Source organism: Eleginops maclovinus, chromosome 6 (genome assembly GCF_036324505.1).
Source record: "Eleginops maclovinus isolate JMC-PN-2008 ecotype Puerto Natales chromosome 6, JC_Emac_rtc_rv5, whole genome shotgun sequence".
In the NCBI taxonomy this organism is placed as follows: Eukaryota; Metazoa; Chordata; class Actinopteri; order Perciformes; family Eleginopidae; genus Eleginops; species Eleginops maclovinus.
Window position 1 is genome coordinate 9,488,982 of NC_086354.1, and position 15,987 is coordinate 9,504,968.

At 38.3% G+C, this 15,987-nt stretch overlaps 1 protein-coding gene across 2 annotated transcripts in view; it reads right to left on the reverse strand.

Annotated features, from left to right (window-relative positions):
* The window catches only part of xrn1 (5'-3' exoribonuclease 1), a 32,415-nt gene that overhangs the window by 16,069 nt on the left and 359 nt on the right, over positions 1-15,987 (reverse strand). For both annotated transcript variants that reach the window (XM_063886084.1, XM_063886083.1), the window contains exons 2-18: positions 14,701-14,933; positions 14,107-14,204; positions 13,562-13,671; positions 12,827-12,937; positions 12,655-12,740; positions 12,124-12,211; positions 11,704-11,872; positions 11,083-11,150; positions 10,494-10,631; positions 10,233-10,375; positions 9,416-9,505; positions 8,690-8,846; positions 8,011-8,130; positions 7,732-7,901; positions 1,560-1,677; positions 1,250-1,345; positions 327-430 (exon numbers count right to left, since the gene is read on the reverse strand). In XM_063886084.1, coding sequence (XP_063742154.1) covers positions 327-430; positions 1,250-1,345; positions 1,560-1,677; positions 7,732-7,901; positions 8,011-8,130; positions 8,690-8,846; positions 9,416-9,505; positions 10,233-10,375; positions 10,494-10,631; positions 11,083-11,150; positions 11,704-11,872; positions 12,124-12,211; positions 12,655-12,740; positions 12,827-12,937; positions 13,562-13,671; positions 14,107-14,204; positions 14,701-14,933 — 2,099 coding nt within the window. The remainder of the gene's footprint in view (positions 1-326; positions 431-1,249; positions 1,346-1,559; positions 1,678-7,731; positions 7,902-8,010; positions 8,131-8,689; positions 8,847-9,415; positions 9,506-10,232; positions 10,376-10,493; positions 10,632-11,082; positions 11,151-11,703; positions 11,873-12,123; positions 12,212-12,654; positions 12,741-12,826; positions 12,938-13,561; positions 13,672-14,106; positions 14,205-14,700; positions 14,934-15,987) is intronic.

Genomic DNA, 15,987 nt, shown 5'->3' on the forward strand with positions numbered 1-15,987 from the left:
GAAACAGAAACTTAGCAATGTGATACTGTGGATGGCGGCTGAACTAAAACATATTTTTGCCAGATGACAAAAAGATAATAATATAATCTGTTCAAGTTGACAGTGTGCACTTAAAACAGTATTTCATTTTGGAGGTGTCTGTCTTCATGATGGCTAGAATATGTGTTGTTGCTGTCATATTCTATTATCCAAACGATTAAACTCTTTTTGAGAAAACTCACATTCATGCTACATTAGGTCATTCAGCATTTGCACTAGTCATCATGGGATGTGTCTTTTCCCATCAACATAAAAAACATCATCATTAGCCCGGGACTAAATCTTACTTGACGTCTCCATCTGACACGGCAATGATGCGTGCTTCCTCTAGATGCGGCCAGTTGACAAACACAGACTTCCCAAGAACCTTTGCAGCAACATCATCACATAGCTAAAGAGGAAAAAACAGAAAAGAATAAGTCAGTAGGTTTCAGGGGGAGGTTTATAAACCCCTCTGAGGCCGTCTTGTAATCTGTTCTAGAAAGACATATTATTTGATCTTTTTTTCCCCAGATTAAACAAAACGGCAAAGAACTATTATCTGACATCTAGAGAATTTTAGACTGCTTTTCACTGTGGGATTTGAATATATTTCTGAGTGATAACACTTTGGTCTTGTTTTTTCTTTTGTACTTACTGTCTCATTACTATTTGTACAACCATGTGATGTCCCTGTAGCCTACATATGCTGATAGCTTAGCTTGTTATGCAAAAAATGTTGCATGTTTTAATGGCATTTTTACCAAAAAAGTCCAGGAGAGCCAAACATGAAAAAAGGGCTTAGGCAGGGTTAATAGAGTACGAGCAGAAGTAACTAGCAAAAGTACTCAACATTATAACGTGCTGTTTTAGTATTTCTTAAACATGTTTTCCTTCAAAATCAGAACCCTGTTTTCATACATATTAAACCTACACGGTGCAGACACGAGTAGGTCAATATGAAAATACAAAATAACTTCTTTTACTTCTGCTTCATTGCATTCACTGCAACTCTGGCAGAAATGATGCAATACATGTGAGCTATTATTATGCTACATCTGTCCAAAATGTCCTCACTTCCTTCTTTTAAACTATTCAACATTTGTGTGAAATTTCTCATGAATGCATGCCTTATTCTGCTGATTTGAGTGTACATTTAGAACTAGAATGCTTTTGTTGATGAATAGGTCTGTATTTTCATGTGTGTCTCATAAAATGAGATACAGCTTACCGTCTCTCTTTGATCACTGTGAAGGATATCCAGTATCATGTTCTCCCCTCTGCTGCTCTGCTGGAACACGACCACTCCACTCTTCTTCTTGGAAAACTAAAAGTGAACAAGAGAGACATGCAGACAGAAGTTAGAGGGGTGAGAGAGACAAAGATATTCAACTATAAATGATAACAAGCTATAAACGCGATGCTCACATCCGGGTCAGCCAGCAACAATACGGCATTCCTTTCTTTTTTGTATTAAAAGGTGAATAGATTCTCCCAATCCACGGGTATTAAACATGAATATACTGCACACACACACCCACCTTGTGTTTGATGTGCTGCAGGGTGGGGAAGCCGCAGAAGTACAGAGCCGAGCGGTCGAGGCGTCTGCTGACATGGTCCAGCGGGACGTGCCAAGCATCCATAGGGATGTTTACTTTCCTGAAACAAACAAACACAACGCTATCAATCTTTAGGAAAATATCACAGAAATGTGTTCTCTGTGAACACTTTAAACAACATTTGCTAACCTATTTGTTTCATTTTATTGTCCTTTTACCCGTGTTTAAGTGAGGGGCAACTGTATTTATTTTTGTAAAGCACTTTGACCTGCATCTCTCGTAGAAAAGGAATTCAAAAAGAAGAGTTTGTTATTTCGTTATTCAGAACAGAATTATTTATTAAGCTTTTTGACAGTTGCAGCATACATTTCTTTTTTTTTTAAACAAGGATGTGCAATAATAAGATAACTAATGCTAGTTTATTTCTATTTTTATTTTGAGATTTGTTTACATTTTAGAATTCTTTATTTCTACTCTTAATTCCTAATTATGTGCAAGGCCTTGCTTTTTGTTGCTTGCTGCAATGAAAACATTTCGAAATTTCGAATCAATAAAATACATCTTATCTTATAAAAACAAAATTAAAATATGAATATGGATGCAAGAAAATGTTATATACAGTGGGGCAAAAAAGTATTTAGTCAGCCACCAATTGTGCAAGTTCTCCCATTTAAAAAGATGAGAGAGGCCTGTAATTTTTATCATAGGTATACCTCAACTATGAGAGACAGAATGAGGAAAAAAATCCAGAAAATCACATTGTAGGATTTTTAAAGAATTTATTTCAAATGATTGTGGAAAATAAGTATTTGGTCAATAACAAAAGTTCATCTCAATACTTTGTTATATACCCTTTGTTGGCAATGACAGAGGTCAAAGGTTTTCTGTAAGTCTGTAAGGTTTCCACACACTGTTGCTGGTATTTTGGCCCATTCCTCCCTGCAGATCTCCTCTAAAGCAGTGATGTTTTGGGGCTGTCGCTGGGCAACACGGACTTTCAACTCCCTCCAAAGATTTTCTATGGGGTTGAGATCTGGAGACTGGCTAGGCCACTCCAGGACCTTGAAATGCTTCTTACGAAGCCACTCCTTCGTTGCCCTGGCGGTGTGTTTGGGATCATTGTCATGCTGAAAGACCCAGCCACGCTTCATCTTCAGTGCCCTTGCTGATGGAAGGAGGTTTTCACTCAAAATCTCACGATACATGGCCCCATTCATTCTTTCCTTTACACGGATCAGTCGTCCTGGTCCCTTTGCAGAAAAGCAGCCCCAAAGCATGATGTTTCCACCCCCATGCTTCACAGTAGGTATGGTGTTCTTTGGATGCAACTCTGCATTCTTTCTCCTCCAAACACGACGAGTTGAGTTTTTACCAAAAAGTTCTATTTTGGTTTCATCTGACCATATGACATTCTCCCAATCCTCTTCTGGATCATACAAATGCCCTCTAGCAAACTTCAGACGGGCCTGGACATGTACTGGCTTAAGCAGGGGGACACGTCTGGAACTGCAGGATTTAAGTCCCTGGCGGCGTAGTGTGTTACTGATGGTAGCCTCTGTTACTTTGGTCCCAGCTCTCTGCAGGTCATTCACTAGGTCCCCCCGTGTGCTTCTGGGATTTTTGCTCACCGTTCTTGTGATCATTTTGACCCCACGGGGTGAGATCTTGCGTGGAGCCCCAGATCGAGGGAGATTAGCAGTGGTCTTGTATGTCTTCCATTTTCTAATAATTGCTCCCACAGTTGATTTCTTCACACCAAGCTGCTTACCTATTGCAGATTCAGTTTTCCCAGCCTGGTGCAGGTCTACAATTTTGTCTCTGGTCTCCTTTGACAGCTCTTTGGTCTTGGCCATAGTGGAGTTTGGAGTATGACTGTTTGAGGTTGTGGACAGGTGTCTTTTATACTGATAACGAGTTCAAAAAGGTGCCATTAATACAGGTAACGAGTGGAGGACAGAGGAGCCTCTTAAAGAAGAAGTTACAGGTCTGTGAGAGCCAGAAATCTTGCTTGTTTGTAGGTGACCAAATACTTATTTTACAGAGGAATTTACCAATTAATTCATTAAAAATCCTACAATGTGATTTCCTGGATTTTTTTTTCTCATTCTGTCTCTCATAGTTGAAGTGTACCTATGATAAAAATGACAGGCCTCTCTCATCTTTTTAAATGGGAGAACTTGCACAATTGGTGACTGACTAAATACTTTTTTGCCCCACTGTATATATATATCAGGGATTCTTGAGACAAGGGACAAAACGGGTTTTTAATTTCTAAAAATAAAATGTTGATTTTTCCAAAATATATCTATATATTATATTTGTCCCAGGTGCTGGCCTTTTGATGCTGTTGAAATACAATCTCCCAGGTTTAACATTTTAAACATTTTTTTCATGTTTGCTGGACAAGCCTGGGATTTTGTCAACACCGTAAGACACAAAGAAACATAGAAATATGTATTTTGAATAAATTTATTGCAGTTATTTTGACTACTGGAGGTTATTTTAATCTGTGTTATTCAATCCATGTTTTTAAACTAATACTATTACTTTAAAATATATATATTATCAAGCTGCCAATTATTATAACTGGGGAAATATACATGTTCACATTTATTTTTTAATCTCAAAAACAAACAATGTTAGTCAGCAATACAGAAATTACACATTTATTTAGGAAATGCAGTGCTTTTGTTGAGATAATGTGAGAAAATGTAATAAAATATCTTTTTAAAAACAAAAATGAACAGAAAACTCATCTTATGGAGTTGACCAGCTGTTTACGGTGTTGACGCACATCTTACGGTGTTGACGAATTAGAAGAGAACTGGAGATAACTTCATTTAACATGGCCATTGAACTTCAAAAACTCAACTTTTCAACTGTAACATTTCAGGATAAAAGGCCATTTAATATCAATCGTTATTTTTGCACTCACACCCACTTTAAAAACAGGAACTTGGCAGTAGGCATATCGGATCTCTTGAAAAGTCCATAAACTCATATCTGATCTATTGAACAGTCCATAAACTCATATTGGATCTTTTGAACAGTCCATAAACTCATATCAGATCTCTTGAACAGTCCATAAACTCATCAAATTTACAGATCATGGAGAAAAACACTAAGAATATTCATTAATTCAGCCTTTGGAAATGGAAAATTCTCTGTAAATCTTGAACTCATCTTATATCATGGCATGAATTTAAACACCTGGCAACAACCGATTGAAAAGGTCCTCATCTAGGAAGTCCATGACCTCTGAGGAGAGCTGGTAGATATCCCTTGTGCGGCTTGTGCGGACTGGTAATGATGGGTGAATTTTGACTATGATGTCAGTAGATGGAACATAGCAGACATCCTGGCACCCTTGTTTCCTTTGGAAACGACTACATGGCCCATGAGGGTGGAAAAAATCCACTTGAACATCCCCTTGTTCTTGATCTGTTTTAAGCACTTTAGCCAGCCACCAATTGTAGTCATAAACCACAGCAAGCCAATCCTCTGTGTTGATGTCACTCGGCCCCACTGCTGACATTAAGCCCTCAGGTGCTCTGATCGGCTCCTCCTCCATTGCCTCCACTAACATGGCAAGAGGACTCTGAACAGCCCGATGCTCATCTGCATGCTGTGGTGTGTGTGTGTGGTGTGGTGTGGTGTGCAACTGGATTGTGGTGGTGTGCAACTGGATTAAAACAGCGGCAGATTTGTGGCTCATTACAAAAGCATGAACTATGCCTACAGTAGATGGTATTGCCCCGAGCTACCACTTGATGAACCTTTCTTGTTCCTGAGATGGGTCGTAGGGACTTGGGGAGGACAGCATCATAAGCCAGGAAATCATCAGTGCTGACATAGTGTAGGTGGACTCCACTTAGCCTGCTGGACACAAGCTGATGAAAAGTCATGCCATTGACGATGTCCACTCCTCCAAGAACCATTCTGTCAGCACACCGCTTAACTGTTGCCCCAATACCATCCGGGGCGCCCTTTCCGTGGGATGTAGGGAAGAAGTTCCATGTTACATTGTTGAACCCCAGTCGAGGAGGGATGGTGGAGAGGAGGAGAAAGTTCTTTTTATTTTTGTATTGTTTACTTGGACCATCAGACCAAAAGTGAATTGTGTCAATGTGGGGGAATCTGGTATGAATGTCCTTCAGAACTTCATCCATGTAGGTCCATATTGCTGCTGCGTCTTGGCGCTTGGACTCGGAAATTGTGCAAAAAGCTTGTTTTTCTTGCTTGGTGTAAAACATGCCTGTATGGAGCGTTATCAGTGGGAGATTTTGGCCATAGTGGCAGGATTGTACTTCGGAGCTGTATTTGCATTTCCATGCTTCAGAGAAATCGATATGCACAATCACTGTTCTTTCATTGCAATTTTCAATCATGTTTCGGTACTCTTTGGATTGATTTTGAACAAGATGGACATGGGTGGTTGTTTCGTTTCTTAATTTGTCTTGGTAGAGATCCATCAGCTCCGACAGAGTACCCGTACGTTTCTGTAGTCTGGTATGAAAGTGAACTCCATCCTCTGTTTTCTCTTCGACCCGTTCCCACTGCTTCCAGTCCACTTTTGTTTTCCCTTGCTCTAAAGGCAGACTTGATGATTTGTGAAGGCATCTTGCACAGGTGCGCAATAGACACGATTCACTTGGTGGAGAACAACAGACAAGCTGAAAACTCTCTTTAAGCTTGCTGGTTGACACAGCCTGGAAAGATTTCAAAACATCAAGCATGAGCGTGGCGTTTTCATGGATCTGGCACTGACAAGTGTTTCGATCTGAGGTTTTGGGTGGTGTTATGTAGAAGGGACGTAGTGCACAGAAAGAGGAATAACTCAGGCGAATGCTGGGGTTTTGCTCAGTATATGACTGGTGGAGATTCTGCATTGTGTCTGTCATTACCATCCTTTGACGTTTCACTTTTTTTCTTGTGATGGTGTCTTGCTTGTCTGTCGTGATTCTTGAATTGTTTTCAAAAAATGTGTGAACCACTGAGGAGATTGTCTGGAGGTAACTGGGCTTTCTTTGGATTGGTGTGTTTTCTCTGAGTGTTTTGTAGCTAAGGCCAAATTCACGAACCTGATGCATCAGGCGATACTTTTTGAGGATTTTGCCAGACAATGTGGTGTGTGGATGCCGTGGTGTTGAATTAAATGGGCAAATGATACATTTAAATCCCATTTGTCAACACCATAAGGTAAGTGGTCAACTCCATAAGACAACATTTCTTACGGAGTTGACGTCTGATGGAATCTTACGGAGTTGACGATATCTTCAATTTTTCATCATAACATGTGATTTCTTTGCAGAAGCCATCTTGTTTATCACTAGCTGCTAGTGGCCTCAACAATAACGTTAGATTAAACTTTTATTTCTTGATAAAATCACATAAACCTTGAATTTTATCGACCATGGTGTTGACACTCTATGGTTGTGACATAGCTGGTTTTGTAAAAGAAGATAATTAAGGAAAAATATGAGAAATATTTACTTACCAGAGCAGTGGCCTCATGGCATGTCCACCAAACAGCAAGTGGAAAAGGGGTCCTTAGAGTATGAGTTGGCCAATATAATGGCTGTTTTTTTGCATTTTTAGAAAAATCTTATGGTGTTGACAGAAACTCCGGACGCGATTTCAATCACGTAAAAAGTACATAAATATATATTTTTATTTATTGTAAATTTCTATATAGTTTGAATAATTACTTAAAATACATGATCACAGTAGCTATTGTGTTTGTTTTATTTTAATTTTAACAATTATTTAAGTATTGTAAAGTCATGGAACTTGCTTTCGGACAAGGGTATTTTGGGGTTCAGGCAGCACACTAGGTGATGTAAAATAAAATATATGTGTAAAAAAGCATTAATTCACATTTTGTGGTATAAATAAGTTCTTGTTTTATTGTTTAATCAAATTATTGGACATTTTTTAAACACATTTTAAGAATTACAATGAGTTTTATCTCTCGGACATGTTTTGTCCCTCATCTCAAGAATCCCTGATATATATATATGATATTTTACTTATTATAACTTTCTCCTTGTGATATTGTAGCATACTATCAAAGATTTTTAGAGAAAGACAGCTGTATTTCATGTATGTGTGTGTGTGTGTGTGTGTGTGTGTGTGTGTGTGTGTGTGTACCCACCTGACTTTGCAGTGGACGATGTCAGGGAAGAGCTGCGGCAGGCTGGAGGTCAGGGGGAAGTCTACTTCAGAGTCGTGCGAGTAAACCGCACAGTCTGTGTGACAGTTCCTGTCCTTCTCCGCTTTCGTCATCTTGTCATTATAGGGCTCCATGGCTGCGAGCAACAACCTCTGTTCAATAAAAACACATACGAGTAAGCTTTTCTATAAAATGCATGGGTTTTTCCTCCTTGTGTGTGAATGTGTGAGTGTGTGTGAGTGTGTGTGTGTGTGTGTGTACCTCATCTATGAAGGGGATGAGAACCACAGCCTCCCACTCCTGCTGCTTGCCATTGAGGTCCGTTTTGAAGTCAACAGGGTAGTACTCAATGATGGGCGAGTTTTCACTGGACATCAGGTGCTGAAACGTCAAAAACAATCAGTTATCATTTATTTATTTAATGTTTGATCTGGTATAGATATTTTCATCCAATAGATAGGTGTTAATAATTCATTTGGAGAGTGCAGGAGTTAAAATAAGTGGTCATAAGATGTAGCATCCCCACAATGTTTGTATATTTACAGCGGGAAAAAGAGAAGGGAAGATACAAAGTAAACAGCCAATAAGAAACATAAATATTTAAAAGACAGAAAGATGGCGTGAATATACAGTTTGTAGTTTTAGGCTGGGCAATTTGCCTTACAAATAACATCAACATATTAAAATGCTATGAAGCAAAATATTATAAATACATCAGGATATATTTCTCTAATAGAACCCACATGTTTAATTTAACCTTTAAACTTTTGCTGATCACCCTGAGGTGGTGTACTGTTCTGAAGTCAGACTGGTCTTTTAAATGCTTAATAAAAAGTTTTAGTATCCTTGTACAAAGTGAAATCCAGTCAAATTAACTCACTGTACACACTAACTGCTGTGTGTGTGTGTGAGAGTGTGTGCTTGGACAGGAGTGTGTTACCCTGTAGCTCTGAGGCAGCAGCTCCATGCTGGCAGCAGGCAGGACGGCCAGCAGCTGCTGGAAGGGCATGAAGGGTCTCCCGATGTCAAAGGTCAACTTCAAATCGGCGATGTTCCTGATGTCGGACAGGAAGGGAGCGTAGTGGTAGGGGTAGTACCTGAAGGGGCAAGCACAATATATTAAAACACTGATTTAAATAAAGATAGACTAAAGAGACGAGATGTAAGGAATGTGAGTAAGTGTGTATTGTATCATATTTTTCTGGGACTGTAATGATCGGCTGTGAATAAGAAACAAAATAAAGGACAGACCATCTATTTCTATTTCTGATTTTGAGGGGCAGGTAATATAAGATTATTTTCTTCACCCTGCTCCTTTTTCAGGTATGGTGTGTTACAGAGACATGTCTTGTAAATAATTGTTATACCTTGAGTTTGTACATACCATGAACGGAACAAATACAAAGGAAATCAAATGAAATGTCGTCAACATTTGTAGACATTAGCTTTCAAGTGCTAAATGACTCATAACATTTAATTTTCTTATTTGTGTTTCGAATTAAAGGCTTGGCTCTGAAAGAATGTGGATTTCACTTTTGGTTTGGAATCATAGGAACATTTTGGGATATTATCTGATCATTCCATACATTATGGGACTTCTCCTTGGACCACTGGAAGAAAAAAAAAAAGAGAGTAGAAGTGAGATAAGAAATAAAGAAGTTCTCACCAGCTCCAGGACTGAACCCCGTGGTAGTAGTAGTGAAGAATCCACTGGATACCTTCCACATAACACTTCGCCTGTCTGGCCAGGAACTCACTGCAGATGAGAATACAAACACATTTTAGAGTTACTTAAACATTGAAAGTCGATGTAAAAGCATGAATTATGTAAAAGCAGTCAGTAAACGGGCAGACATGTTCTTATTTACTTTTTCTGACCAGCTGCGGTGGAGAAAACTAAATAAAAGTACCTCCCAAAAATGATGTTTCTAACCAATTACAAATAAATGTTACTTTAATAAATCAGGTATTGTGCCAAACGTTACAGAAAACAGAATTGATTGTTTGTCTATGCCAGCGGTTCCCAAACTGTTTTTGGTTGACGCACCCCCCAAATAAACGCAACAAAAAAGAAAACGCAACAAAGCTTTGTTTTATCGCCCTAAATAACTTTGTCATGAGACGTTCCACTTGACACTGATTTCAGCCAGTTAATCATATTTGAAAGAATGAATGAAACGAGTTGGTGCACAAATATCCTAGGCTACAGTGACAGCCGCTGTCTTCTTCTACGTTTCTATCAAAAACTAATAAATTATAGTTTTTTGATTTAAAATAAAAGGGATTACAAAGGAAATGTTTATTGTTCCTGTTTTTTATTGTAGCCTATGGAAAAATCCAACTTAAAAAACGACACTGTAATATTTTTACACCAGACCACCATTACATGTTTTAATCTCGCGCTCCCCCTGGTGGCAGCGCGCACCCCTGGGTCCCTGGTCTATGCCCTTCGTGTGCCTGCGTGCGTGCATGTGTGTACTTACTCAGACACAACATCCACGCCCATCTTGGTCATATAGTACGTGCGCTTGTACTGTCTGAACTCGGTCTCAAACATGTCATCCTCCTCTTCCTCATCATCGCCTCCTTTTCCTTCTCCGATCAGCCGTCCTGATGAGACAGAATCCTGAACAAAAAACACACGTTATTACTCACAATACATACACTGTGCATAAAAACATTAAGAAAATCTTTGGTTTGATGCCAGAGTGTGTAGATATTATAATAGAAATACACAAGCAGACCTCATTCTTGTTGCTCTCTTTGTTGGCAGCTTCCTCTTCTGCCGCCAACCCGGCCGCCTCGTTCAGATACTTGTTACCAACTTTACTCTCGAACCACTTCAAGTCCACGAAGACCTCATTGAAATGTTCTCGATCGAACTAGAGAAAGGGAAGCGAGGAAGTTAGCAACAAATTTACACTATATTGATTTGTCATATACCAAATACTTTTCTCTTTTTGCTGCATGCCTACTCTTTGTATTCAACACTATATTTCTGCACAGTTCCAGAAAAAGATGAGGCTAAACCTATATATAATATAATTATCATACGGTATGCTATTTGTAGAACTGTACTCCAGCAGTGGATGCGTAGGATTGTTTAAGACGTGTGTGAGGCGGTACATTTTAGGTTAAAAGCCCACAGTGTAGTCTAGCCAAACCATACATATAAATAACAACATTTATTTTTCCATTTTTTAGGGCGATGACATCAGATCAAAGGTCATTTTGCAAACCTTCATAGAAGTTTTAAATGTAAAAAAACAAACAATAATAACGGTTACTAGTACAACACAAGTATCATAAGTGGATCCATTTTTGTTGTCTCACCTCAGCAAGCTTCTCCAAGTATTTCTCAAAGTTTCTGAGGTTCAGGTGGCCGTTCTCATTGAGATAACCTGAGGTAGAAAGCAGGATATTTGTATGTATTATATAAGATAAGATAAACCTTTATTAATCCCTGTGGGGGAATTCAGGAGTTTAAGCAGCAACAGAGTGAGAATGAAAAACAGGACAGTATGATTTCACAATAAAATAAAATGAAAATGATGTACAGGCAAGTCAGTGTGAAATTAAAAAAGGAATTAATGAAATAAATGAACATGTATACAGCTTTGTGTCCTGATTGTGTGGGTAGTAGTGGAAGAAAAATAGAGTACAAGAAAAAGCAGAAACAATGGAGAGCTGCTAAAACAGGCTGCCACTCATGGAGGCGTCAAGTCAGCAAAATATATATTACATTCGCTAAAATATTCTATATTGTAATGACTGAAATGAACTAAGAATTTGTCCAGCACAAACACCTGAAAGTAACTACACACAAACAACTCACAAAACACATTAAGACCATGAGAAACTTCTGAGATTGCTCGGCATTTACATCCAACATCATATCTATCACAAAAAATGCATAGCCATTATTATTTGTGTGTGTGCACGTGTGTGTCTCACCCCCTATGGTGGGCAGAGCACAGATGTAAGTCCTGTACAGCAGCGGCAGAGCGTCATGACTGATGTGAAGATTTGGGAGGTGAGGGATGAAATCGTTCCCCACTAGGAAGCCCATTAGAATCCAGTCGTCTATTATTCGTTCCAGGTCATACTTAGAACCGAGGTCATGCTGTAAAAACACACAGAGACACATCATCAGCATACAGAGCGCATATCATACGACACGGTTTCAGAAAAATGTGTATTAAAACCGGCCCTGTAGTTGACATTATGTGTTTGTTTCCTGAAAGTCTGGGATTTCTCACAGTGATCTGTGTGTGTGTGTGTGTGTGTGTGTGTGTGTGTGTGTGTGTGTGTGTGTGTGTGTGTGTGTGTGTGTGTGTGTGTGTGTGTGTGTGTGTGTGTGTGTACGTGTCTCACCCTGAGCCCAGAGAACTCATAATCGATGTACTCCCTCATCAGAGACAAGTGAAGCAAATGAAAGGTTGTCTCCTCTGGAGCCGTTATCCTGAAGGAGAGGAAAAGATAAGCGATCAGAGTGTGAAGAACTGACATTCAAATAAAATGGAAGAAAAATCTGAGTATTTCTTTATTCATCCCGGGGTAAATTGGGTTTTGGTGGCAGGTGCATCATTTTAAAATTAAATAAAAAATACATTAACATAAAAATACATATATAGAATACTCATATCAAAATTTGAAGTTAAAGTCAAAATATTTTTTAAAATATATCAAATAAAGATAATTATATAAACATAGGTTAAATAAAAATGTCCAATAAAAGATAAAACAAATAAAAAATAAATAAACATATTTACTGTAAGATAAAAAGTGAAAAAATTAACACATTGGCAAATTCTATTAAAATAAATGACATGCTTATCACAATGTATAGAGGGGTGTATTAGTATAAAATAAAACAATTGTTCAAAAATGAAGAATGAAAATAACCTTTTCTGGTTTTTTTTCCCTCCAAAGCGGACCTCTTCTCTGAGCAGGGAGAAATTTGGCTCGTGGCTGGTCAGACCCAACATGATCTAAAACACAGATGAGCGGGAGAGTGTGAGCATCCAAAAAAGTTGGTAAGAAGAGGGACAATATCTTGATCTCACACAAACCATACCAGGTCGGCATCGAGGCCGTACAGGCAGTGTCGGGTGTTGGGGTCGTGATAGGGCTTTCTGTTCTCAGAGCGAATAAACTCCATGATCTTGTGCTCCCCCTCCCCTGGAGTCTGTAGGGGGGGAGAAATGCAAACATGATATTAGAATCTAAATACTTTATTTAAACAATGAAAAATTGGGTTTTGTGAGAGTTGCTTGATTTTTGAAATATATAAAACAAAAGTAAAATGTGTATCTAAACACAAGAGGTTAAAGTACGAATGCGCAATAAAACACTTAAAATAAAGAAATAATAAAGATGTGCAAATTATCATAAGAAATTAAAGTAAACACTGTCCAATAAAGGATCAAATCAAATAGAATTAAGATGTGTTTGTAAACCCAAGTTAAAGTCAAACAGTAAAAATAAAATATGTATATATAAATCAACAGTTCAAGAGAAAAAGTCCAATAAAATATCAAATAAATAGCCTAAAGTTATTAATATAACATAAGAAATTACAGTACAAATGTTGAGATTATATTACAATATATAACCTGTATGTTGCAATAAAAAAACTGGTGTATGAGTATTAATAATAAATTCAAGTTTAAGGTGGCTATGGCTGCTGATGGTTAAGCATATAGACAATAACTTATTGATGCAGTGGGCGAATCACAGTGTCTGAAACGTGTGAAAACAGCCGTTCAGAAATCTTTTATTAGAACCACAGCCGGGAAATGTACAATCGTACCTCGTGACCCGACAGGTAGACATTGACGTTCTGCCACAGCTTGTCCGTGGACAACTTGCTGTGAACAAAATACTTCAGCTGCTCCTGGAGTCTCGCCATGAAGTCAGTGCCTGGAATAAGGATGCGAGTTAAAGAGAGTGGCTCACATCTTCTAAAAACAGATACCTCTGACATGTTAGCATGGTCCAGAATATGTATGATTGACTTAGTAATCGGTTAATTGTGCCAGTGGTTGTATTAGATTTTTTCTGTTGGCCTATTATTTATTATTATTCAGCCAAAGTTTTGAAGGTGCAGAACATTTCTCCCGGGGAAGTGATCAGAAGTCGGCAGGACTCAAACATTGGATCAGGTGTGGCTCGATTGTCAGATTGACGGTGAAAAAGATTAAGAAATCCTTTCAATTGAAATAATAATGTAGAAGGATAAGAACTACCAGATCTCCCTACCCTGAAATGAAGAGGTATCTTTACTCTACATGTTCTGTTGCAGCTCAATTTAACTGTGTGACGTTTATTGAGTGTCAAACTCCAAGGCATGCCTACCAGGAGTGATACAGTTGGAGTCGAAGCGAGCCTCTGTGGGAAGCACCTCTCCTTTTTCCAGAGCTTTTTTTATCTTGTCCTCAGCTTCTTTGGCAGACCTAGACACAGACACACACAGACACACACACAGAGAAGGTCAAACTCACAGTCTGTGTCTCCCTGTAGTCTGGTTTCTTCAATGTTTACTAAGCAAATGTTGCATTTTAGTTCTGTTTGAGCTTCATTCTGCCTTATATGTTATAGTACCTCAGAAAAAGAATTATACAAGCGATTGAAAAAAACCAAAAGGAAACAAGAGAAAATGATAATGCTGTGTGGTCTCAATTTTTTCTGCAGCTGTATATATATAAAAAAGTAAGATAAATATATAAATGAATTGATGACATAATAACCCATTTTAAAATGCTAAAGTTACTGTATAACAATAGAATATATTCCCCATATCATAACCAAGCCAGGCCGACAGGTCAACTGCATTGATTTCAGGTCGTTTAGCAAGGTCACGTGACCTTCGTTGACCCATTCTGCATGTCAGCCTAAACGCCACCAGAGGAGAAAATTAGATTTTCCATGTTTCTTTTTATCCAGCTCTACCTGAATCTCCGTCCTCTCTGCTGGTTCATCTTTGCCCTTGGTGCCACGCCGTCCACAGCCATGAAGAACACCTTGCGGGGCTTGATGATCCTGAAGAGCACCTCCAGGTAATGGAAGATGTCGGCGAAAATCTTCTCCTCTGAAATGCGAAAGTGGACATCCTCGTCGTTGGGGTGCGAACACTGGTGGATAATACCATTCATATCCAGATAGAGATTGTCAAACTCTGGAATCTGAAGAGAGAAAGAAACAAAGTTAAGCATAAACTTTTGATATTATAAAAATATATTCCTATAAAGTCACCAATCTTTAAAATATTTTTGATATTTCTTGAATCCTGGAAAACATCTGTTGGCAACAAAAATATTGTATTTTGTTTGGTTTTATTTTCAGCTACATTTCATTTTGAAGAAGGGGGTTCAACTGACAAGCATAAGTATAAGGCATAACTCAAAATGTGTCGTTTCTAATGCTGTTATGTCTATATTTACAGTGTATGGGTTATTGTTTTGTTGTTCATGTGCAATACCTTTAAAAAAAAAAGAAGCCTATGCTGTAACAAAAAAGGACAATTCTGGATCAATAAAGCTCATCTGGTCGAATCAAATAAAAAAAAAGAGAACATGAATTTCATGTTTTTGAAATCATTAAGAGTGATCATTTGCAAAAAAGGAATACAACATATGTTTCGTATCCATCGTCATCCCCTATGAAGATGCTAGCACTTATTGTCCTTTATATTGTTTTAACAAACATATCAGAGCTGGCTTACGCAACGAGAGTGACACTGAGCAACGTCCAGCTGATGAAACTGCTGCTCAAGCACTGGAACACTTTCTGCCCTACGACACAGGGAACTAGGTCACTAATGTCAACTCCAGTGCCGCTAAAGTAGGCTAAATACCTTAGTATTTCACCCCTAATAGCCCTTTGTATCACCTAAAAAGTGACCATATACATTTTCGATTGTAAACACCTTCATTGACAAAGTAAAGCAACGTGTATGTATACCAAATAACTAGCTACATGTCGTTAGCATAAAGTTGGTTAGCCTATCTGACTGTGATGGGTTTATTGTTGTTCAGAATCTCAATAAAGACCTTAACAAGTCAGTGGTAACATGTTTACTAAGATTTCATTTGAAATGTTTAATGATAAAATGTGTACACGTAGAAAATATCAAAATGGTAAGCGAGTAAGTGTTGGAATTTGGTATGACGCCAACATGCCTAACAAAATGTTATGTGGTATCACATTTAAGTCATTTTTTTGGCAGTCAGAAGTGGC